Source organism: Diabrotica virgifera, chromosome 10 (assembly GCF_917563875.1).
Source record: "Diabrotica virgifera virgifera chromosome 10, PGI_DIABVI_V3a".
In the NCBI taxonomy this organism is placed as follows: Eukaryota; Metazoa; Arthropoda; class Insecta; order Coleoptera; family Chrysomelidae; genus Diabrotica; species Diabrotica virgifera.
In genome coordinates, this window is record NC_065452.1 from 58,507,645 (window position 1) to 58,534,561 (window position 26,917).

Consider the following 26,917-nt stretch of genomic DNA (forward strand, 5'->3'; position numbering starts at 1 on the left):
ACAAATTAAAGCAGTTAGGTATAGGGAATGCTTAAGAAGTAAAAAAGTACCATGAAATATCATTTCATTACAATACTAAAATATAGGGTGTTTCATTTAAGAAAACTCAGAAAGTACGCATTCCGAGTTTCGACGCACCCTGTATACTTAAATTAAAAATTTAGCTACACCAATAATTGTTAACAATAGTAGACTATATTAAAAATCATTTGAACATAAACAGAGTTTATTATGTCAAACTCCTACAATCCTACAGGGTGTGAAGATTGCTACGAAATTAATAAGAAAACGTAATTATCTTTTAACCTACCATGTATAATGTTACAAAACCTTATATTTTAAGAAAGAAGAAATCGACGAGAATTTAAATATGTAAAAATATACAGGGTGTCCCATTTAAAAAAACGAAGTTATAAGCAACTTCCGGTATAACCCGAAGTACCAAATCGATGAAAATATTTTCATTAAATAGATCAATCTTCAAAACCCCCTTATTCCAATTTTTATAATTCAGTTGCCTTTAGTTCTCGAGATATTTCTAATAGGCCCTTTATCTGCCTCACCCTATATAGACAATGGCAAATGCCAGCAAATAGTGAAGAAACTTTACCTAAATTATTAACAGATTTTGTTTTAAATTTAAAAAAATAATGGAGAATGCCGGTTTTGACACTAAAAGGTGTATATTGCGGGTTTTGATACTAAAATTCGGCAAGAAAATAATTACAGGTTTTTATGTTACCTTGAAGAGTTTTACAGATAATTTTAATTTATTATTATAGCTCATAAAAATAAAACAGCAACATTTTGTTTGCAAAATTCCAATAACCGCTCCAGCCGACTTCTAGTGGTATATCACATGGTCGCTTCGAGGATTCTCATTGGTGAAAGAAGGATATTGCCGACTTTGATTCTAAAACGTTCATGGAGATTGCCGTGTCTGATTCTTATGCTAAATTTATATGCTATTTTATAGGCGGATAATGCCGTTTTTGATTCTAATTCTCTTCATTTTTGTAATGTTTTAAAATACGAATGATTTTATGTAACTAACTAAATTCTGGTAACAAGTGGAGATTGCCGACTTCGTTACTAGGACCCTCATATGTGAGCTGTTCTAGTACTTCTACATTAGCGTCGCCTATTGTTAAATTTTGCAAGTTTCGTTGGTTCCTTGCTTGTTTTAGGGCTTAAGTTTTATCTATGTTGACGGTCAGCCCTATTTCTTTAGCATTTTTTTTTCAAGCTCCACATGTAGTTATGTGACGTCTCTTGCGGTCTTCCCATCAAGTTTACATCCTCGAATTGAACGGACTAGCCAAGTAAATTAGACATCAGTGAACTAAGAATAGAAAACTGGCAGAAAATAATAGCATGTAGAAAAAAATGGGGAAATATAGTCTACCAGGAGAAATCGCACCCTTCATTGTGAAGATACAAGAAAATCTAGTCTCTAGTACTCTAGTTTATTAGACCATTTCTAAACTAATGCTACAATAAATAAACAGAAAACTAATCATATAAATTAGTAAATAAATGAATGTTATGTAGGACGTATTAAATAACAAGAAAACTTAGGTCAGGTATTTATTTTCCAAGTCTTGTAGTGTTAACACTGAGTGCAAGGTTGAAAGTTAGCGACATGTAAGGTGCAGGAAGGAAGATAAACAAGGAATAACTAGACAATTATTGTAGCTAAATATACAAACAATTAGAAGTTCCACTAGACGACTAGACGGAAGGGTAAATATACTGCCTACTTTGGATGGACAACTAGTCCAGAGAAATAAGGTTTTTGTCGGGACACTTGAACAGCCAGGTTGCAAATGGATTTTTTGGGTACTATATACCCGGTATATTTATTAATGTACTTTTTCGGAAGAGAAACTTAATTATTAACAAAAATAAGGGTCAAAAATGGCAGTTTTTTCGTGTAATTCGCTACAGGTAAAAATAGAGTAATTAAATATCTTATTTATAATATTCTTCTTTTTGTAGATGAGCCAAGGTTTAAAATGGCACTTTTTGAATTTTGGTCCGATCCTTTTTTGTTTCGGAAAGTGCAAAATAAGACTAAAATTTCAAAAATAAAAAATGTGCTATAACTTTTGAGAAAGTGGCCTTAAGACTTTCATATTGCACGAAAAGTTGAGTCAAACATTCCACTCGTGTTGAGCTGGCCCCTCCCACTTGCAAAAATTAAAAAACAAATAGCCCTGATTTATGAGCTATTTATGAGCTCTCATATTCCGCAAATTAAAAATTTTGAGCTCGTTCCACTGAGCAGGAATTTAATATTTTAGTGGGGGTTGGGGCTGAGTCATCCCTCCCCACTACTTAAAAATAGGAATATTGAATCGATTTTTCCGCCAGAATTACTAACTATTTATGAGCTCTTGAAATGATATAGTTTCGATTTTTGAGCTCATCCCCTTCACCCCCAAACAACCCTTTAATTGATTTAACTTAAGAGAAAAATGCTGAGGAAACTTAAAATATGTATATCGTATTGCGGATATAATTCCTATAACTTATATTTTATATTCTTAGAATAAACTATTAAATCACGTGCATTTCGATTATTGAGCTACAACCCCTTCGCAAGAAAACTATCCCATCTTCTCGGCTTAAGAGGGAGTTGTACTTAAAATGCATTAAATTAATTATTTGGCGACTACATATCATTTAATAATTTATGAGATCACAAATTACGCGAATTAGATCAGTCAATTGCAATTTATTTTGTATAGTGCAGTCACTGAAGGTAAAAATCAACGATTACCTTCAAGTTCGGTGAACCTTCAACGATTTTCACGAAAATTGGTCAGTGGTTAGAGGATACCTCGAAAAACAAAGGTGACATGGTGCCACCTTGCGCCTTTACCCTGAAGCCGATGCCGCACTGCAGGAGGCTAGATGGTGGCTTGGAGGGTGGATTTTAAAGGTGGATGGTGGAGGGTCGCTGCATCCTGGACGCAGTGAAAGAGTGAAATGAAGTCAGAAGTCAGTATCCAACTGACTGCTGAGGAATCGTTTGTTTCATTTGTTACGTTACATTTGGTTTGTTTTTTAGCATATCGTCATATTAAAGTAAAACTCACTCACGAAACTTTTCAGAAAATGGAGAAAAATCGACTTAAAGGCAAAAATTGCTTTTTAAATTCACCTGAATATTGGATTTTTTAATGCAAATGCAAAGAATAAATAAAACAGATATTTTAAGCCATGTTTCGTCACATAGTGGGTCTGCTGGGTCCTAAATTGCCCTTATTTTATACACAGCACTTATTACGCTTTCGTCCATAGCAAGGCTACCCGGATGGATTATCAAACACGACTGATATGGGTGGATAGACGCCTGGCGGACCACCGGGTGGGTAGATGGTAGTGGGAGGCCACTGCGGCTACCGTCGTTGTATTATTCGTGGTATAAGTAGCTGGATGGTCGCCAGGCGGGTATCTACCATCCACCATCCTAGCAAACTTCCTGCACTGCGGCATCGGCCTGAGGGTGGATACCGTCCCTTCTCGGGGGTGAAAATTATTTTATAAAAAATAACTGTACAAATCAATAAAAGGACAAATTATAAGCAACATTTGTTATATAAAGTTATTAAAATAAGGCAATGCTTTTTAAGTTATTAAAGATCAAAGATTTTAATTATTCGTGAAAAAATGCATGTTTTGAAGCGGTTTTTCGTAAATCACTGAAAAACTGTAAATTTTTACAAAAAAGTTAATAGTAGTTTAATTCGTATAGCTTATATTCTAAGAATAAACTCTTAAATCACGCACATTTCGACTATTGAGCTACAACCCCTTCGCAAGAAAGGGAGTTGGAGTTATTATCAAAAGCAAATGATTTACGAAAATTTGAAAAATTTTGATTTTTTTAAATCATATTTAAAATAATAACTCCAACATTACTCGATACACGTAAAAAATGATAGATAACGAAATTTGAGTGTTTTTTATTAGCACAGATTTTACTTGTCTTTTCCTGTTCCTGATGTTATAAAAATTAACAGAGTTGTTAAAAAAAATTCATTTTTTTTGGAAAAATGTTTCGAGTATATATTTTGATGCCATCAACTTTTTCTGGAGCTCATTTGATAGGTATTTCTAAGTATTTTGACAAGTATTTAGTGTTACATAAAATGCATCTCTTTCCCGTTATTTAAGCTTGAATCCTTAGATTTGAATAGTGGCAGAAAAAATATACATTTAATTACCAATAACTTACTTTAAATTAACATTATTTTTAAGTAAGCAATTTATTATATTTTTTATTAGCTTCAATTTTAGCGATTAAAACTTTTTTGTAAAAACTTACAGTTTTTGAGATATTTATGAAAAGTCGCATGCATTAACAAATTTTGCTTAGAATTTGTCCCTCTCATTTGTGGGGTTACTTTTAATAAAGTAATTTTAACCCCCGAGAAGGGGTGACATATACCCCAGGCTAAAACCGCTGGTTGTTATTGTTAATTTTGTTTCTTGAGGTATCCTCTATCCGCTCAGCAATTTTCGTGAAAATTAATGGATATTAACCGAAATCGAAGGTCATAGTTGATTTTTACTTCAGTGACTGCACTATAGAAAGAAAATTGCAATTCAATAATTGAGATGCGTATATTTTGCGAGCTCATAAATTATTAAACGATATGTAGTCGCCAAATAATTAATTTAAATTATTTTAAGTACAACTCTCTCTCTTAAGCCGGGAATATGGGATGGTTTTCTTGCGAAGGGGTTGTAACTCAATAGTCGAAATGCGCGTGATTTAAGAGTTTATTCTTAGAATATAAGCTATACGAATTAAACTACTATTAACTTTTTTGTAAAAACTTACAGTTTTTCAGTGATTTACGAAAAACCGCTTCAAAACACGCATTTTTTCACGAATAATTAAAATATTTGATCTTTAATAACTTAAAAAGTATTGACTTATTCTAATAACTTTATATAACAAATGTAGCTTATAATTTGTCCTTTTATTGATTTGTGCAGTTATTTTTTATAAAATAATTTTCACGCCCGAGAAGGGACGGTATCCACCCTCAGGGTAAAGGCGCAAGGTGGCACCATGTCACCTTTGTTTCTTGAGGTAACCTCTAATCACTGACCAATTTTCGTGAAAATCGATGAAGGTTCACCGAAATTGAAGGTAATCGTTAATTTTTACCTTCAGTGACTGCACTATACAAAATAAATTGCAATTTACTGTTCTAAATGCGCGTAATTTGTGATCTCATAAATTGTTAAATGATATGTAGTCGCTAAATAATTAATTTAATGCATTTTAAGTTCAACTCTCTCTTAAGCCGGGAAGATGGGGTAGTTTTCTTGCGAAGGGGTTGTAGCTCAATAATCGAAATGCACGTGATTTAATAGTTTATTCTTAGAATATAAAATATAAGCTATAGGAATTATATCCGCAATACGATATATTTTAAGTTTCCTCAGCATTTTTCTCTTAAGTTAAATCAATTAAAGGGTTGTTTGGGGGTGAAGGGGATGAGCTCAAAAATCGAAACTATATAATTTCAAGAGCTCATAAATAGCTCGTAATTCTGGCGGAAAAATCGATTCAATATTCCTATTTTTAAGTAGTGGGGAGGGCTGACACAGCCCCCCCTCCCCACTAAAATATTAAATTCCTGTTCAGTGGAACGAGCTCAAAATTTTTAATTTGTGGAATATGAGAGCTCATAAATAGCTCATAAATCAGGGCTATTTGTTTTTTAATTTTTGCAAGTAGGGGGGGGGGCAGCTCAACACGAGTAAACATTCCATATAATGCACAAAAAATTTTAAGACGATTCGTCAATTAGTTTAAATTTTATTCAATTTGTTTATCGCAAAGAGCTTTTTTTCGCAATGTTATTGTTCAGACAATAATAATAGCAATTCCGTGGAAACCACATGCAAGAATAATAGTTGTATTTTTAAAGTATTGAAAAAAATCATTAAAAAGTCGTTTTTATCACTCCGAAAAAAGTTAAGTAAAATAGAATAATTTTTGGCTTCTAAACAGTTCGAATAATTTTGTTAATATTGACTATATAGTAAATCTACTTTAGGATTTCAAAAGCTGCTATTTTTATACGAATTTTCAGAAAAAAACTTTTTGCCTAGGTTAATTAGGTTCAAAGTTAGCCACTTTTATTATTTAATTCGCAGTTACTTCTATATACATCAAATTCTCCTGTAACAGTGTTAGTTACCATACTACTCCGAAACGGCTTGGCCCATTTTTATAAAATTTTACACGTTTATCCTGTAGGACGTTGAAGAGGTTTTAATCTATTTTTTATATCCATAAGTTATAAGGGGGGTTGCCCCCCTGACATATTTTTTTGGACAAAATTATCAACCTTACTTTTATATGATGTAGAATTAAAAAATACATACAACCCTTAATTTTCACTCTTCTATCACCAACCCCTATTTTTTAATAGCCATCTATATATTTACATCTATAAAATTCTCCTGTCACAGTGTTAGTTTCCATACTCCTCCGAGACCGCTTGACCGATTTTTATGAAATTATATATGTATATTCGGTAGGTCTTAGAATCAGTCGTAATCTATTTTTCATATCATTGAGTGATAAGGGAACTTCCCCCTAACATTTTGTAATGTTAGGTGGGGTTGTGTGTACATAACGTACTCTAAAGACTACGAGTACATACAAATTAAAAAAAATTATGATCAAAATCCATCAACAAGTTCCAGCTATATTAGTCGCAGCATATGTTTGCAGAATCAGTTTCATATTTTGAGTGCATGTATTTTAGTAATTCCCCTCCACCGACCACAAATTAATTCCGTTCGGACGCCATTTTTAAAGCTTTATTAACCACTCTGTTGAGGTTCAAAGTTTACTCAAACTTTTACACATAACCTATATATCTTCAACTTCAAAATGGCTCTAGTTAGGTTGCTTAATTGTTATAAACAAAGTAGCAGTCAATTAAATAAAAAAAGTGGCTAACTTTGACCGTAATTAACCTAGGCCAAAACTTTTTCTTTGAAAATTCATATAAAAATACCAGTTTTTCAAATTCCATTGTAGTTTTAGCCTACAGTGAATATTAACAAAGTTATTCAAATTGTTTGTAAGCCAAAAATGACTATTTTAGTAAGATGTTTTCTGAGTGAGAAAAATGACTTTTTAATGATTTTTTAAATGCGTTGAAAATATGACTATTCTTCTTTCATGTTGTTTTCACAGAATTGCTGTATCATTATTATTTTCTGAACAATAACATTGCGAAAAAAAGCGCTTTGGGATAAACAAATTTAATAAAATTTAAACTAATTGACGCATCGTCTTAAAATTTTTTGTGCATTGTATGGACTGTTTGACTCAACTTTTCATGCAATATGAAAGTCCTAAATTCATCTTCGCAAAAGTTATAGCAAATTTTTTATTTTCGAAATTTTAGTTTTATTTTGCAATATCCGAAGCAACAAATAATTGGACCAAAATTCAAAAAACGCTATTTTAAACCTTGGCTCATCTACTAAAAGAAAAATATTATAAATAAGACATTTAATTACCCTATTTTTACCTGTAGCGATTTTTTGACCGAACGAAAAAACTTTCATTTTTGACCCTTATTTTATTTGTTAATAACTAAATTTCTCGTCCAAACTGTGACGGGCATTTTTGTATTTATAATGTATTAGGTATATAGTACCCAAAAAACCCATTTGCAACCTGGCTGCTCAAGTGTCCCGAGCATGGTATATTTTTGCCTTATTTACCTGGTATAAACTGAGAATCTTCTTTCTAGGTCTTTTAGAAAAGTATTTAGTGCTTGCTTATACATTTTGTTTTATTGTTTAATATTTTTAGCTTATTTAAGAGTTATGTCATATCTTTAAATTTCCCACTTTAAAATTCATATATTTTATCATATGGAAATCACTTGTCAGTAATTACGCCAGAATGTTCAAGAAAGTCCAAAACGCTTTTAAAGGATCTATTTCTTGAGATTTTGGTCTAATCATTGGAATTTATTTTAACTTTGTCGAATAAAATAAAAGAATTCAAATAATGTTAATCAAGAATAGCGTCCTGTGATAAAAACAAACAAAAGCAAAATTAAATTTATATTTAACTCACCTGATTGTCTCAACAATTTCTATTGCACCATCGTGCTTATCCTAGAAAGGAAAAACAGAATGTTAGACTATTGGTGTTATAGAATACTTATTTATGCATAATATACATATTAATAGAAGTTATATTTTATTTAAAAATAAGGGTTTTTTGGAATTTATCTCTGTAAATAATTGACATTGATAAACAATTATTATTGACATTGATAAAATAGATCAACAACTATTGTTTATCTATTTTAAATTAGAAACTCTGAAATTAAAGAACTTTTTAAGAAGTAAGTACTACAACTTATACTTCAACCATTTTTCTGTAAAATGTACAAGAAACATTTTATAGACAAAAAATGATTTTTTCACTTACGATTTTTAAAAAAATAAAGCAAAATCAGCTGTATGTCTTCAAGGATTTGTCATCAACTATCCCTCATATATCTTTTAGAATCTTCACAAACCTGTTTTTGAATCGTTATTTGTTAAAAGGGTGTAAGCGCCATTTTCTACTTTTCGAGTTATAGTAAAAACCCTTCCCTCTTTCTATATCCGCATCATTTGGTATTGAAAGGAAGCAAACATTGATGAGTTGCATGGATGTAGTTTATACTGCAAAACTGTATTTAACACCAAATGACACGGATACAGAAGGAGAGAAGAGTTTGTTACTATGTCTCGAAAAGTAGAAAATGGCGCTTACCCCCTTTCAACAATAAACGATTCATTTATAGATTTTTGTTTCTTTTTCTTTACTTGTCTATAATGTCCTTGCTCTTAGTGATACCTATAAAATAACACTTTTCATATTATTTGAAATAATTTAAAGAATTCATTTTTTCTTTTGTAGGTTTAGAATTTATTTATCTAACTTTTGCAGACAATAAACAGTTTTTCTACTAAATATACTAATAGACTAAAATGACCTGATCCATAAGACAACATATTTTTCACTATTAAACCTGAGATTGTTGAAAATTAGTAGGTCTAGGTACCTACTGGAAAATAAATATGTTGATGATGATAATAGGCCTGGATCCCGCGTATCAAAAAAGTTTATTAATAGCAAGCTGAAATTTTGTTAAAAGCTTAACGGTGTCTAGTCGGACAAACTTTGATGCACGGGACCACTGGAACAGGGGAAGTTTTAATTGTGGAACAGGTTATACGTTTCGCACGTCAGACTATGAAAACGTCCCATGTATTTTGTCGGACAGACTTCCAATTCAGTTGTTACCCTTTCATTAAACTCTCATGCATAAATCAGACTGCTATTTACCAATAACATAATTCCTGTCATTTGACATGTTCCACGTGTCGGACAAAAAATGCCCAAAATATCTGCCGGAAAAACATTTTTTCATATATTATATAAAGTTTGCTATTGCATAAACTTAAAAACAACCTGCTAGTTTACACAAACATAAACTTGTCAGGATGACACTTTCCACAATTAAAATCACGTTCTACAATTAAAACTTCCCCTGTTTCAGTGTTCCCATACATCAAAATTTGTCTGACTAGACACTGTTAAGCTGTTAACAAATTTTCAGCTTGCTGTTAATAAACTTTTTTGGTATGCGGGATCCAGGCCTATAAGCCAGTAGCAATCTCATATTGGAATTTACCAAACATGTATACAAGAATCTTAAACGAAACAGAAACACCAGAGGTATGGCTAAGAGCATCACAATCTCCATATTTAAAAAAAAAAGGACAAAAAACCTGCCCACAAAACTACAGAGGAATAATAAGCCTCTTAAATACAACGATGAAACTTTTCACGTGTATTCTTAAGGACAAAATGGAAAAGCAAATCACTAATGCTGAAGAACAACAAGGTTTCACAAAGGGGCGGTCTATAACAGACGCAGTATTTATAATAAAACAAATAAAAGAAAAAGCTCTAGAGTTCGGCATGACAGCGTATATTTGCTTTATTGATCTGACGAAGGCGTTTGATAGAGTTCGCCTGGGAGACATTCTAAATACATATATTAATAGAAAACAAAACACCGACCAGCATAACAAAGATAGTTCATAACCTAAATAACAACAACGTAACCAAAGTTAGAGTAGGAAACCAATTCACTTAAAATATTCCAACATCGGGAGGAATTAGACAAGGAGACAGTTTAAGCCCCTTGTTTAAGCTACTCATGGGCAAAATTATAAACAAAGTAACATATCTTAATCTCGGATATAGAATGGGCAACAAAAGAATTGGTTTTGTGTGTTATGCAGATGATGCAGCAATTATTGCCGAATCAGAAGATGATCTTCAGAGACAGCTCTTTCAAATAGTCGCCAATTAAATATGTATGAACATTTCTATAAACAAAACTAAATGTATGACAATAGCAAAAGATCCGCTCAGGTGTAAGTTAGTGGCTGAGAACAACCCCATAGAACAGGTGATGCAATTCAGATATCTGGGCATAGATATATCAAGCACCCACGACCCAGTAAAGGATCTGAGGAGTCAGATCAACAAAGCATCTGCATTGTCAGGATGTTTGGTAGATAGTCTAGTCAAATCCGTATATACGCACAGATAGTAAAACTAGAATCTACAAGACTTGCATACGACTGATCATGACATGTGGCTTAGAAGTGCGCGAAGACACCAACAAAACGAAACAAATGCTAAGAGTTGCCGAAATGAAAACCCTAAGAACAATAGTGGGGACAACAAAAAGAGACAGAGTGAGAAATACAGACATTAGAGAGCAATGCAAAATTCAAGATATTGTAAGATGGGAAAGGCAACGCAAGAGGATGTGGTACAACCATGTAAGACTAATGGATGAGAATAGACTTCCAAAAACTGCCCTAAAAAACAACCCGCCCGGTTAAAGATCCCCCCGGAAGACCACCTAAAAGATGGAGGGATAGTTGGCAATCTACCTCCCAGGAAATTAACCAGAGGCAGCTTCAGAATTAAACAGATCGAAAGATCTCCAAGAAGTAAAAGACGAAGAAGAAGTATAGGTACAAGAAGCATTTGTTCAGAATGAAAACTGAAGAGTATTCTTATGCAAAATAATACTCCTGCTGGTACAAAGTCAGATCAGGTTTCTAATTTCAAATATTACTAGAAAACGAATGGCAGTAAAACCTTAGTCTTTATCTTTATTACTAAAATTCAGAAATATTATTCTTGCAATTGCCAATTAAATATTCGAGCTATGATTCAACACTAAAGTATTACAATTTAACGATTATGCGAAGGTATATAAATAACTACTTCTGACAGCTAAATTCGTATGAACCTGAACTGTAGGTAAATATAACTGAAAGGCGAAAGAACAATAACGAGATCTAGGTCAAGTTAGATAATATCCGATATATTGGAAACTCTCATTTTAACTCCAAGTGAAGTGCAGCGCAATCGGTATTGATAAATGTCTCATAAAATACTTAATATTGACGCAGAAAATTGGCTGAATTATTTATAAACAACAGTGTTCTCCTTGAACTACCAATATTCAACATTAATTATTAGTAGACGCATATCACGAAAAGGACTAAAATGTGACAACAAAGATAAAAACGTGTCATTACAAAGAAACTCTCGCTTTTAGATAGATTTCTGAAATGTTTCTCTTTGGTGTCTCGAGGCTTGGTCCCTCTTTACTGTGGCTTGGTGATCGGTTCAGTGGCGGATCCAGGGAAGAGCGATGGGGGGCGATCGAGCCCCTTCTCTCAAACCAAGTTATGGGTGCGCCAAACCTCTGGTTTTCTTTGATTACGGCTAAACTATGAGATATACAAAAAATGTTTATAACAAAACTAATGTGTATCAAAGAGGTCTATATCCTAAAATTATTTTTGATTATACAGGGTGAGTCAGAACGACGGTATGAACTAAAGTTGTATTTTTTTAAATGGAACACCCTGTATATTAAATCATTTTTGAATATATTATTTAAAAATATGAAAAATTTGTATAAGGTCTTATAGGCCTAAAGTTAATAATTTTTGAAATATTTACATTTTTTTTTTATTTTATTTTATTTTACGGGCAAGCCCAATTCTACAAAAATACATAGTGTACAGAAAAAAAACAATAACATAATATAATATAAAAAACAGACATACAGAAATATAAATATAATATTAGAAGTAAATATGTACTATGAAATAATATCATAAAACCAAGTTAACAAATTACAAAACCAAGTCAACAAATTACAGACGCTTCACTCAAATATTGATCCCATCTAAATTTCTTTTAAAACGACTGATGGAGTTGTCGAACAGTTGTAAATTGCAAAGGGAGTTTGCTAAATTCAAGACTCTGGGTACGAATGAAAAAAGTGAATAATTAAACCTGTGGAATGGTACATAAAATGTTCGCACTTGTCTAGTGGTGCGAGGTGGTACAAACAGTGCGATCTTATTAAGTAGTTGAGAACAACTGCATATACCATTTAAGATCTTGAATAATAGCAAAAGGTCCCTTTGTTTTCTCCTGCTTGCAAGAGAAGGGACCTGCAGTTGATGCTGCCATACAGCGTAATCTTGATAGGTATGAAGCTTAAAAGCAATGTAACGGAAGAAACTATTTTGGACTTGTTCAAGTTTCCTAATGTAGACCAAGTAGTGTGGGGACCACACTGAAGAACAATACTCAAGGTGAGACCTGACCAAAGAGAAGTAAAGAACTCTAATACTGGATATGTTTGTAAAATCACGAGTTGTTCTTTTTACAAAACCCAGCATTTTCATAGATGTTTGAATGACATTGATGATGTGAGTATTGAAACAAAGAGAGTTTTCCAGTGTAATCCCCAAGTCCTTGATTCTATTAACAGTGTTGAGCAATTGGCCATCAATGTAATAGTTTGATAATATTGGGTGGTGAGTACGGTTAAAGTTAATTACATGACATTTGATTGAATTAAGGTTCATACCGTTAAGTGAACACCATGCAGAGAGGTTATTCAGTTCTGATTGCAATATGGCAGCATCATAATGATTTTTTATAACTTTAAAGCACTTCAAGTCATCAGCAAATAGCAAGGCGTTACAATCGTGAAAACAGTTGGTAATATCATTAATAAATATATTAAAGAGTAATGGACCCAAATGGGACCCCTGTGGTACACCTGACTTAACTGGAAAGGTTTGTGAGTAAAAGTGGTTTACTCGAACTTGTTGAAATCTTTCGGTTAAATAACTCTGTAACCACTGCAACAAAGGTCCACTTATGCCATAGGAGCTAAGCTTTTGAATCAGGAGTTCATGATTTACTCTGTCAAAGGCCTTGGAAAAGTCAGTATAAATTGAATCAACTTGAAGTCCCTCCTCCAAGGCTTCAGACAGAAAATCAACATAGGTCAACAAACTCAGTTCAGCAGACTTACCTGTAGTAAAACCAAATTGCTGAGAGTTTAGGATCCCGGAGCTATCGAAGGCTATTGAAAAAAATGGTAATATTTATGTTTCCAAAGAAATAAAAATTTAAGTGATAGGTCAAAATTTTTAAAATATAGTGTTATTTTTAAATAATTTAATATTTTTTACTTTTAGCCATAAAATATACAGTGTGATCACTATTTGCAAATACAAAATTTTCTCATTTTTTTTAAATGGGACACCCTGTATATTAGTTTTGCATTTTGTAGTAAATATTACCTTTCTTTTGGTATAAGGTTGTATGTACCTAGCATGTTTTGTTTTGTAGATATTTTAAAAAAACTATAGATTTTACGTTTTTGCGGATTTTTTATTTAAAATTTTTTTTGCAAAAAAAATAATTATAATCTGGTTTTAGAAACATACACTAAAATATAAAATATGAAAATAAAAACGTAATTAAAGATTAAAATAAATCGTATGCTAGTACAATTCAATTGAATTTAATAACTTTAAATTATTTTACAAAAAATATTTTACCATTTTAATGAATGCATAAATTAGTTACTAAATTAAATAAACAACCAAATTTTAAATCAACCGTAGTAATTTTTCTACTACAGCAACTTTCCTGTACCAAATTAATTGTTAGTTAAATTGTATTTGGTTAAACTTTTAATTTACCTTTTAAATCTACTTACATACATCATACATCTTGAGAATATAAAAATTATTATAAAGTATGCTTTAAAACAGCTGAATGTTAAATGTATCAGCCAAATTATTTATTAATATAAATAGTATTTACTGGTGTCACAAAAGCTGGTAATACTTTTGTAGTTGAAATTTTTGTAACAATTTTTTATATTTTAAATTTTAATTTTTTAACCGAAAATTTTTTGGATATGACATTTGTTTTGGGCGAAACCATTAGAAATTATTACCAGCTTTTGTGACACGAGTAGGTACATAGATACTATTTACTTCTTAATATACTTCCATAACGTTCATTTGTTTCAAAGCATACTTTATACGTTCTCAAGATGTAGGTAAATTAAAAAGTTATTAACTGATCTTACTCGTAAATACAATATAACTAACAATTAATTTGGTACAGGAAAGTTGCTGCGGTAGAAGAATTACTACGGTTGTTTTAAAATTTGGTTGTTTATTTAATTTAGTAACTAATTTATGCATTCATTAATATGGTAAAAATTTTTTGTAAAATAATTTAAAGTTATTAAATTCAATTGAATTGTACTAGCATACGATTTATTTTAATCTTTAATTACGTTTTTATTTTCATATTTTATATTTTAGTGTATGTTTCTAAAACCAGATTATAATTATTTTTTTTGCAAAAAAATTTTTAAATAAAAAATCCGCAAAAACGTAAAATCTATAGTTTTTTTAAATATCTACAAAACGAAACATGCTAGGTACATACAACCTTATACCAAAAGAAAGGTTGTAATATTTACTACAAAACTAATATACAGGGTGTCCCATTTAAAAAAAAATTAGAAAATTTTGTGTTTGCAAATAGTGATCACACTGTATATTTTATGGCTAAAAGTAAAAAATATTAAATTATTTAAAAATAACACTATATTTTAAAAACTTTGACCTATCACCTAAATTTTTATTTCCTTGGAAACCTAAATAATCCACAACCCTATAAATATTACCATTTTTCTCAATAAAAATGTAAATATTTCGAAAATTATTAACTTTAGGCCTATAAGACCTTACACAAATTTTTCATATTTTTAAATAATATATTCAAAAATGATTTAATATATAGGGTGTTCCATTTAAAAAAATACAACTTTGGTTCATACCGTCGTTCTGACTCACCCTGTATAATTGAAAATAATTTTAAATTATAGACCTCTTTGATACACATTAGTTTTGTTATAAACATTTTTTGTATATCTCGTAGTTTAGCCGTAATCAAAGAAAACCAGAGGTTTGGCGCACCCTGTATAAAGATTATAAAAACATTCATTTATTCATTCATTTTTCAGCCATTTTTTAGCCAATCGGCCCCCCCTCTTGACGATGTTGGATCCTGCTGGATCCGCCACTGGATCGGTTCTATGAGCATTTTAGTTTTTACCGGGGTAGGTTGCTTACAACCAACAAGATGATAAGGATAATTAAAGACATTAATACGCAGAACAAAACCAGGATAGAAGTCGAGAATGAACTAACATCGGAAGAAGAAATCAACTCGGGAATCCGACAAGGGGATAGCTTGAGCCCATTTCTTTTTAATTTAGTAATGGACAAAATCATAAAATACATTAAAAGTACAGGACGCGGATATAAGATGGCAGAAAAACAAATAAAAATCCTCTGTTATGCTGACGACGCAATCTTAATCTCCGATAACGAGGCACATACATAACCTACAGCGAATGGCACAGACTTTCAATACAGTGGCGAAGAACTACAGCATGAAAATATCAACAGCTAAGACCAAATCCCTGGTAGTGTCAAGGGAACCCATAAGATGCAAAATAATAATTAACAACGAACTAATTGAACAAGTCTAGAGATTCGAATATCTGGAAGTCGAAATATGCAGTTATGGAGATGTTAAAGATAGCGTCCGAAAGCAAGCAAATAAAGCCAATTACGTGTCAGGGATCTGAGGGATGTCATCTGGAGAAATAAAGATATAAAAATCCACAAGGAAAAAGTTTTCCTGTAGTTGGCTGTATACCATGTAATACAAAAAATAGTAAATCCTTTATAAAAGGTATTATTTAAAATCCTTTTTAGGGATTTTAAATATATACATTTTAAAGGGTCTCGGTGAATTCGTAACTATTTTAATCCCCCATCCTAATTACAGGCCAACTCGTAACTCCGGCGCGCAGGTAATTCTTCGATAACCCACTAACTACCGGTGAATTAGTAACTTTCATTTTTAAGTAATGTTGATAATTTAATACCGGTATTCCAGGTATGTACCTGTAAAAATTACTCTCTTTGAAGGTGGTGTAAAAGGTATTCATCATTTATGTATTGTCTTTTGGAAGAGTTACTAGAGAAAATCCAAAGAAATTTTGTGAAAATGACTGAAATTCTTGTAACAGATAACAGATTTCGTAATGAGTGCACGTGTGTGTAAGTTATTGGTGGTAAATAATTTTAAATTGCAATTAAAGGAAGTGCTAAAAAGTGGAAAACATTTATGGTACTGTTCTGCATCTGGTTGCAAGGCAACCTGTTATACCGAAGGAATCATACGACCTGCTATCATACGGCCCCTATTCTCATTTAAAAAAATCATCGATTGCGTCATCACGCCCAGATGGATGACGTCACTAGTATGATATGTATACCAAAAATTTAGAATTTAAAAATAAAAATCGACCTATTTCAGGATTTATCTCCAGAGACGCCCATTCTCGAGAAAATGAATTTATTCCAACTCAAACGTCCTCACTGTATGTGTTTATAAGCCAAAAAATTGTTTATAACTTTAAAACAGTGCGGAGGCCGCTTAGATAATCCGATTTTAATTCTGTAAAGTGTATTGGATAGGTAGAGGGCCTCTTTATATGTGAAAAAATTAGCAAACTTCTAAATGGTCTACTTTCTGTTCAGAAAGGATTTAAAAAATTTAAACTTTTTAAAAAAAATTTAGATTGCAAAATTATTATGCAAAATCTATCAGGTCGATTTTAATGAAATTTGGTGGACGATTTAAGTATGTTATAAGGATTTTCTATGCGAATTACGAAGGTTCTAAGTGCAAGCAAAGTTGTTGAAAAACACTGAATAAAAAGAGGCCTATTTTGCCCCCTTATTTTGTATTTATTGCTATTTTTCAGAAAGGGTAATAATTTAAAACATTTTTAACTAGTCGTATATCATAAAAAATTCAATTATCTTTATTTTAATTCCCTACGACTTTGCTCCAAAATGAATCGTTTTAAAGTTATAAGCAAAAAATGTAGAAAAAAATTAATGTTTTTTGAAATTTTTAAATATTTTAATTTTTTTATTAATGTTCCGGGCATATTTGAGAAGGAGCATAAGTCAATTATTATTATTGAAGTTGTCACCTAACTTTATCTGCAAAAATCCGAATGTCACCTCGCACATCCACAAATAGACGTTTTTTTACAGATCCGCCCTGGTCTATACATATAATATTGTTTCAATCAAAAGAGATTTCAATTTTTGTTATTTTTTATAGGTACATATAATACACAACATGTTTTTAAGCAAACCAAGAACCATTCGCTTACATAATAATATGCTATATGCCCCGTGTCCCCGTGTTGGCTTAATCCGTTACTGTTTAAATTTATTTCTTACCTTTTAACCTAACACCTACCTGGGATATTAGAATTAAACAATAGTTTCGAATTCACCTGTATAAAGTTGCGAGTTGGTCAGGTAGTATAAAGGTTACGAATTGGCCGGTGTACATTTTGATTTAAAAAAGTTTGTCATTAAGAGTTACGAGTTGGCGCGTGTCCCTTTTAAAAAGGATTACCTTTTTTTTTAAATAAAGATATGAGGCTGGAAGGGAATGTACGCATATACAAAACATGTGTAAGACCGATCATGACGTACGCGATAGAAACAAGATGTGACACAGCAGAAAACAAGAGGATACTGCGAACATCAGAAATGTGAACGTTGAGGTCAATAACTGGGAAAACACTGAGAGACAGAATACCGAACAACGGAATAAGAGATCTTTGTAACATACAAGACAATACGGTGGGGAAGACAGAGAAGACGAGAGTGGAATCAGCATGGACAGCAAGAGAATAGCCTGTATAGCCAGAGATTCAAAGCCAACAGTTAAGAGACCAATTGGTAAACTCTTTAAAAGCTGACGAGATAGCTGGCAATCAACATCACAGCTACGAATACAACTCAAAATCGGTTAAGAACTAACAGGTCAAGCGACCTAATATAAGAAGAAGAAAAAGATAAATTTTTGGGTACTGTGAAAGAAATATTTCTGAAATAAAATGGATACGACTTGGAAAATTCTAAGGGAATTAGACTTCCATTAAGGCCAATTTCACTGACCCCTCTTTTTTAAAAGAGTAAAAACACTGACGTCATTGATGATTTTGTTAGTGAAGCCACAGTATAAAGAGGGAACCTCTATATACATACTTTGGTCACTACCTTCACTCCCAAAGCAGAGAAGCCATTCATTAATTCTGGTTTTCATTTCCTAACTGAATGTTCTACTAAATACTTGGAAAATAGAAATAGAGAAATTTTATAGCTTTGATCGCGCAGTTCATCCTGGGTATACCCAGAGGGAGAACGCCTGCGCATTACAAAATTGGGCGTTCGCGGAGTCGAAATCTTTCCCTCTGAACACCCTCCGGATTTTTAATTCGGTGTTCGCGCAGTACAGAAAAAAGATCCTGAACGTGTCCGGGATACGCTCTCGACGTTCGAGGATTTTGTTTCGGATTTTAAGTTCGCACAGGAGCACAAAATATTTGGGAAGAATTTCTTGACATTCTGTTCTTACTCCTTCCAATTCTTAACCTAAAAGATTGTTTTGTTAAACAACTTGTAGATGTAGATTCTGGTTTTTAAAGTTTTGAAATGATGTAAAGTGTTGTATCATTTAAATATTCTTCAAACAAATTTTAATATTTTTTATATTAAAGCTTTTTTAGTTGTTTTGTCAATGTTTTCCATTTCGTATGTTTATAAATAAGTAGGTACTTACCTTTTCTAGTATTATTTTCATTCGCTATTCGATAATTATCTATTACGGTAGTATGTATTACCATCAATAATTGTACTCTGTTTTTACTTAATTTCTTAATTCTATCTAAATGAGCTTATAAGTACCTACATAATTCTTGTGGTTTATTTTTCAGTTTAATTTATGAGTTAAATTAGTCTCTTATTGAATATAATGAAACATAAACAACACATCAAACTTATTCTGAAACTATTTCTTGTGTCTAGTTATATTTCATTACTTTTGTGGTGTAATAAACCACAACACAATGCCACAACCCATCAAATTCAATACATACATATCAAAATTGGAAATGATTGCTTTACTAAATTATTTCTTCCTTCAGATAATGTTCAACCCCCAGGAAGTTAAAGGTAATTTTTATATCTAAATATCAACAATCTTTTACTCTCTACAAAAATGTAAGCCGGATTTCGCCGTAGAAGTAACCACATTATATTGTCGAAATAATAAAGAAAGACGCTAATCAAATTTCTAACTTCAAAGAAAAGGCATTGAATTATTGAATAGAAAGTTAATCCTTTGCCTGTTCGCCTGTTGCTTTTATTCTCTTTCTCTTTGTTGACATACAAATATACAAATTTGTTACATTTGCATTTTTTTGACATTTATTTCGAAATAAGAAAGAGACAACAAAAGGCTTCCTTCTCTAACCTTAATGTATGCAACCCGTCATTACATTACGAATCCGAAAATTGTTCGCGGAGCGAAAAATCCTGAGCATGGCCAGGATACGTTTACGTTGACGCCTGCGCATTGGAAACTAATCCCGAACTTACTCTGAATACGTTCGATTTGTACTGCGCGAACACTACTTACGTTGATTGGAAATTTTAATCCCTTCTAAGAAACTGTGGTGCTTCTTCATTATAATATTTCATACCTGAACAGATTATGTAGACATATGAACATTATTAGTTTATTGAAATTACTGAAACATTTGAAACAACAAAATTTTAAAGAATTTTTAAATGATTCGTCACTAGTTTGACATTACAGTATAGTGGTTTCTCAATCTGTGGTCGGTGTACCACTGGTGGTACATATTATTATCATTATTTGCGGTGGTACATACACAAAACGCAAAAACAGCCAAAATCACCACCAATATAGTTAATTAGATTACCTGGCTAGATAGGTAGGTACTATTTCAGTTAGGTGGTACCAAAAATAATAAAAAGTATTTTGTGGTACATGACTCAAAAAGATTGAGAACCACTGGTATAGTGTATAGATATTATTAACTTTGAGGAAGACGAAATTTCATCAGATTTCTTTATTTAAGGCAAAAATTATCATTAAAACTTGTTCACGGAAGTAGGTGTATCTAAATATAAATATCCATAAAAAATGTAGAAATACAGATGTAGATACTATAAAATTTATTTAATAAATATGCTTGAAATAAAATGATTGTGTTGATAATCTCAAAATTAATATTTTTAACCAATTTTGCATTGAATTATCTGAAACATAAATATCCGACTATTTTACTAGGACAACGTCAATATGACGGTTAATAAAAATATAAATGGGCCAAAAATATGACAAGTCTGTTAACAGTGAATATGTCGTAAATCAACATAAACATACTGGTTTTAAAATGTTTTCAGAATTTGGCATCTATTCTGTAATCTATGAATATACAATACCGTTTTTGCTTTGTGTTAATGGGACCTTAAAATTTGGTGGTTCAACGAATAACACAATGATGTTTTGGATGTTGACCTTGATCTTGTCTAGTTTTAGCAAACGAAAGCCATCAGGCAATAACCGCTGCAGATTGCAATAACCTTGAGATGTGAATATTTTTTGTAGTTTCCGAATTTGTTTTTTTGCGATGTGACGCATTGGTGGAAAATATATAATATGTGTCCCTAATATTGGGAAAGAACATCAGCATATCCTTACAATATAAATTCCTGGACAAAATTATTAATTATTATTAGTCAGCTTGAAGAAAAATAGAATTTAGCCGAAGAAGTAAGTCTTCAGATGACCACAGTTAACACAGGAAGACTTATGAATCAGACTTCCCTGTAAAGTCTTAAAGAGTCAATGAGTCATACGAGAATGGCATAAAAGTGGAGTAAAACCTGTTTATCAGGGAATAACCAAACATCATCATTATCATTGAATCTACCTACAACCCATGGTGGGTCTCATAGGCGTAACCAGCCCCCCATTGGGATGAACTTTAAGCTCCATACACTCGCCCTAACACGGGCGGAGGTAAATTCCTCACCAACCAGTAAAAACATATAATCCGGCAGGTATTTTCCTCACCAAATTTAAAGGTTCCTATTAATCCGGTGGGTATTTTCCTCACCAACTCACTCAGGTAATAAAATAAAAATATAGGTTTAATTTAAGAATGTCTATTATGAAAGTATCCGAAATCCGAATACAAGACATTCATTTCCTTACATTATAATAATAGTTTATAATATATATAATATGCAAGACGTATAAATTATTATTTAATATTTACTATAATAAGACAGACACTTTACAAAATCCATTCTAGTCATTTGATTAGACTGATATCTTATTAATAAATTTACTATATTTTTCAATTTCTGTTTAACTTGTTTATCTTTGATAGGTTTTGAAATGTGCAAACTTTAAATTTTAACATACGTATCTACCTGAAATTCTTTAAAAAGAAAATATATATGGATGGATGCGTATTACAAAACGATAAATTAAAATGCGAATGAAAAGATTCGCAAGCATTCGTAATACGAATAACAAAAGAATTTGCCTCTGTCCACAAATATGGGGAGAATATGGCATTTTCGTCTATATAAGTTTAAACTAAATAATCAACATATCTATCTTAAATTTCATTTGGGGGCGTTCAAGTATTACGTAACGCAGTTTTTGAAGATTTTTGACCCCCTCCTCCCATGTAACGCGACGTAACGTTATGCAAGACCCCCTCCCCCAAGGTGCGTTACGTAATACTTGAACGCTCCCTTTGCTGGTTTGCATGACATTAAATCAAACACAAAACAATCTGATACGTCTTCAGTTTCCTCAGTTTCCTTCAAACTTCATTAGCATTCAAAATATAAATTCCTAATTTTTAAAATATTCTCAGTAACAATTTACAATACTGCTGTTTTCAAAATATACTAATAATAACATCAAAACAATACACAATGAATTTATATTTTATTTATTGTACCAGGAAAACTTACAGAAAAGTATACAGTAACCAAAAAACAATCAGATATTATTAGTTTTCCTTTCCATATTAGTCCATGTGTGAGGCCACTTTCGTATGAAAAATGTTTCTGACTCGATTTCTTTGCGGATTCCTGTTCAAAAATGTCCCCTTTAAACAAATCAGAAGGGTGCCGGGTGAAGGCAGGTTTTTTTGGGAAATTATAAACTAAAAAGGTCTCTTGTTATTTTTCTCAAAATAGTTTTCGAGTTATAAGCGATTTAAAATCTGAAAAATGCGAAAATATGCATTTGCGATGCTTGAAAACTCTTTAATAAAATGACAGATCTTTTTTATTTAGGATGACCCAAAAATGCTAAAAACATATTTTCGCGGGCAAAAAAGGTGATGTTTTGAAGTTGTTAAAAAAAATATTAAACAATTTCTGCCCAAAAATTTCGCCCAGCACCCTTCTGATTTGTTTATAGGGGATATATTTTTAACAAGAATCCACAAAGAAACCGAATTAGAACAGTCAGACACAGGCAGCATAAATCCGGAACCCGGAAGTGTCATATGTTTTCGAAACGGACCCTCAGGGAAACTAATTGGTGACCCCTGGTATATTATACGTTAGTTAGTATAGTTTGCTAAATATATACGTCTATATATAGAGCTAAATATATAACCAAATATAGTGAAAGTATAAAGGCGTACTGGGCTCAATGGGAATCTCTGTATCTTTCCAATGGTCTATCTATTATACCAGAAGTGGGAAAGTCCCAGTGGAGTATGTAGAGGTACCCATAAGTGGTACTGCCAAAATCACATATGACACAGTGTGTTGTAAGAACTTCATAGCAACCTTTCTGGAGAGTACTTTAGAATGAAATCACTTGCCAGAGTTCGAGACAGATTTTACTTGATCAATTGTCGACGAGATGTACAAGATTGGATTGGTGTAAGGAATACGATTTATGTAGATATCGGTAAAAAAGATGCTAGAACAAGAAGTCATGGTAAAATGGCACAATATCTTTCCGGGGAGAATTTTGAACGACTTGCATTGGATATTCTCAGTCCACTTCTGATTACAGAGAGAGGAAACAAGCTCTGATCGATTTATTCACTTTGTAAAGATTTTTTTGCCGGCAGTGTACACCTGTGCGGCCTAACAACTCCATAATCTTTTCTCAGAAGTGTTTGCACACAATAGTAAAGGCACAAACCATTTGTAGGCAAAATGTTTATTGCTAAGTAGTAATAAACATTTTCAGGAATATGCAATAAACTTATTCTTCTTCTTCTTTGCGCGACTAGGATTACTCCTGTTTGTCTGCCTCTTATTCTGTTTCAGTTGTTGTTGACTGTACATTGTCTTTCCACCTTTTCGGCGGCCTTCCAACGGGTCTTCTGCTATACGGCTTGTTGTTTTTACAGATGTTCGCTAATCTATCCGGTTCCATTCGGTTTACATGTTCGTTCCTGTTTTTCTTTTTTGTTTTTATCCACCTGTTAATATTTTGAATTTTGCATCGTTCTCGTATACTTCTGTTGCTTTGACTGTCTAGTAATGATATGCCCGATAGCCCGATATTGATCTTAATACATACTTTCATTTCGATATTGTTGATTTGTTGTTTCGTCTTTCTTGCATCGGTCCTTGTCTCCGCTGCATATGTTAGGATAGATCTTACTGTTGTCTTGTATATTTTTATTTTGCTTTCCGTGGTCAGATATTTGTTTCTCCATATGGTTTCGCGGAGGCAAACACTTACTCTTGCCGCTTTTATTGCTTGTGTTGTGGTATCTGTTCTTATATTCCTGTCACTAGTGATCTCTACTCCTAGGTAATTGAATTTCATTACTTGTTCTACAATTTTGCCGTCTATTTTTAACTTGCATCTACGCGGCTCTTTACTTATCACTACACATTTAGTTTTTTCTACTGATATTCTCATATTAAGTTTATTTGCTGTGATATTGAAAGTGTGGAGCTGCCTTTGTAGGTCATCCTCGTTATCAGCAATTAGTACTGCATCATCGGCATAGCATAATATCGTGATTTTATGCGCTCCCATGTGGTATCCATGTCGTTTTCTTATTTCGTGAATTATTTCTCTATCTACAAAGCACATGTATGCTGGTTTTCCATATTCAATAGACTTTTCTACTATTTGCCTGATAATAAAAATTGCATCTATTGTGCTGCGGTTCTTTCGGAACCTTGTTGTTCATCTGCCATGTTCGCTTTTTCCTCGATTTTATCTTTTATGACTGCCGTCAACAATTTTAATGTGCTGTTTATCAGACTAATGCCTCCATAATTTTCAGGATTTTTCGAGTCTCCCTTTTTGAGTATCGGTAGCAGGAGACTTTCCTTCCATTTCGCTGGTACTACTCCGATATTTATTATATCGACAAATAATTTTGAGCCATTTGAGTAGTGTTCCTCCTCCATATTTTAGCAGTTCATTATTTATCTTATCAGGACCAGGTGCTTTTCTATTTTTTAATTTTTTTATTCGTTCTTTTAGCTCTTCTTCTGATATTAGTACTGTATCGTGGGTTTCATTAATGTTTATTTCTCTGTTCTCTTCTTCTCCTTCTCCATATAATTTCGTGAAATGCTCAGTCCATTGTGTCTCCGTAATGTTATCTATCCGTACAAATTCATTCATTTCTGTTTTTTGTCTCCTTATCATCTTCCACACCTTTTTCTGGGATCCATAGAGGTCGTATTCCATATCTTTGGTAAATTTCTCCCAGTGTTCTTTTTTGATGTTATCTATTTCTTGTTATACAATAAACTTGTTTCTTAATTTTTGTTTGTAAATCCGTTGGTGTGAATTTTTTTGTAAATTATTAGTGTCCTTTTTCATTATACATTTATTTTCCTTCAGATGGTTAGTACTTGTGAATAAATATTTTTTGTACAAGAGGTTTCTTACATTTCATTATACATCTCAAATCCTTCAGGAATTTTCAGATTGCGGATCGGTAAACTGCACACTATAATAAATATGCATAGGTAGGCCACATTCTCAGGGTAGACCGCATAATGTAGTAGCACCGAAATAAAAACAAAAAAACTGGAATATCTCAGAGAATCAAAGATATTGGTCTGATTCATCTAATATTTATGTATTATAAAAAAATGTGGGTGGTACACGAGAGCCTGGAAGACTCAACACTCAACATACTTAAACTTACTTAAAAATCTGCGGGTTTCGTTAAAAGGTCAATACCCCACTAAAAACACGACTCTCAATTTTAAACCAAAACACCGGTAATGAATCACCACAGTTTGCAATATCTTATACGGGGCATTCACGCTCTGATTTGTAGTACCTCTAGTGGTACGACAAGAGAGAGAGAGAGAGTGATACTACTTTGTGGTACCCAGTGATGTCCCACATCACTGGTGGTACCTCTAGTCGTACTACAACACCATTCACCACCCAACATTTTATCTTTCTAGCCGCCAACAAAGGTCTTACCTTTCAGCCACCTGTTTTCACGGTGGTGTACACTAAAAAATGTATCGAGTAAAGTCTATGCAAAATATAATTCGGAGGTTTTGTGTTTTTAAAAATTGGGTACATGAGTTGAGGTTTCATAATTAAGCATGCCATAAGTTTCGTTTCTCTATATTTGTCTAGGGCTGATATGAACTAATTAATTTTTACGACTCTTGTAATTTTTACGACTTTTTAAGATGTAGGGTAGTTATATTCTATTTCAAAAAAACTAAACGACTGGGATTTGCATTTAAAAATGAATAGTAAATTTGCATAAGATGCCAAAAGAAAATAGTTTTAGATTAATAAGAAACTGGTCTTTATTTACAGAAAGGAAAATGATTGGTCCCAACAAAAAGTAGATAATAAATAATCGTGTATTTTAATAAGGGTAATTTTTGTGACAGTTTATTTTCTATTAAATATTTGCAAACTAGAAATGTTTGCGTAAAGAAACTTGTAGACATCCCATACGTAATATACTGCGAGGCATAAGTTAGGGATGTAGAAAATTTATGCTCATTTTCATAGTTGATTTTTTCGTGAACGGATTAACGGATCCCGCTAATTTTTTTTACTATTTTAGATATTTCTTTAGTATTGTTTAGTATTGTGGTATAATATACATAGTATACAGTATACAAAACGTATATACACATCGACGTTCGTTTCACTTTATGTTTTGACTTAATTTGTTTGAAAAAGAATCGTGACGCATGGGAAAAGTTATAGCGGACGAACAATATTAACACAGTTGTGCAAAGATTTACTCAAACTTCTTTTTTGTACTTATACTAGGTGGAGGAAAAGACATGTTTTTCTTATGTTAAGTTTGAAACACCCTGTAGGGAGGACAAGGTACAATAATGAGTATGCATCGGAATCGTATTATAGTCTTATGTTTGGTGAAATTTTTTCTGAATGTGCCTGATATCTTTAGAAACAAAGAAAATAGACGGTTTTGTATTTTAACTTGTG

General features: G+C 32.3%; 1 protein-coding gene across 4 annotated transcripts in view; it reads right to left on the minus strand.

The window, feature by feature from the left end:
* LOC114344922 (histone-lysine N-methyltransferase, H3 lysine-79 specific) overlaps positions 1-26,917 on the minus strand; it is a 209,872-nt gene that overhangs the window by 132,363 nt on the left and 50,592 nt on the right. For 3 of the 4 annotated variants that reach the window (XM_050641439.1, XM_050641438.1, XM_050641441.1), the window contains exon 2: positions 8,135-8,175. In XM_050641439.1, the coding sequence (XP_050497396.1) occupies positions 8,135-8,175 (41 nt within the window). Of the gene's footprint in view, positions 1-8,134; positions 8,176-8,494; positions 8,615-26,917 lie in introns of those variants that run through there. The other variant, XM_050641440.1, reaches the window with a different exon arrangement.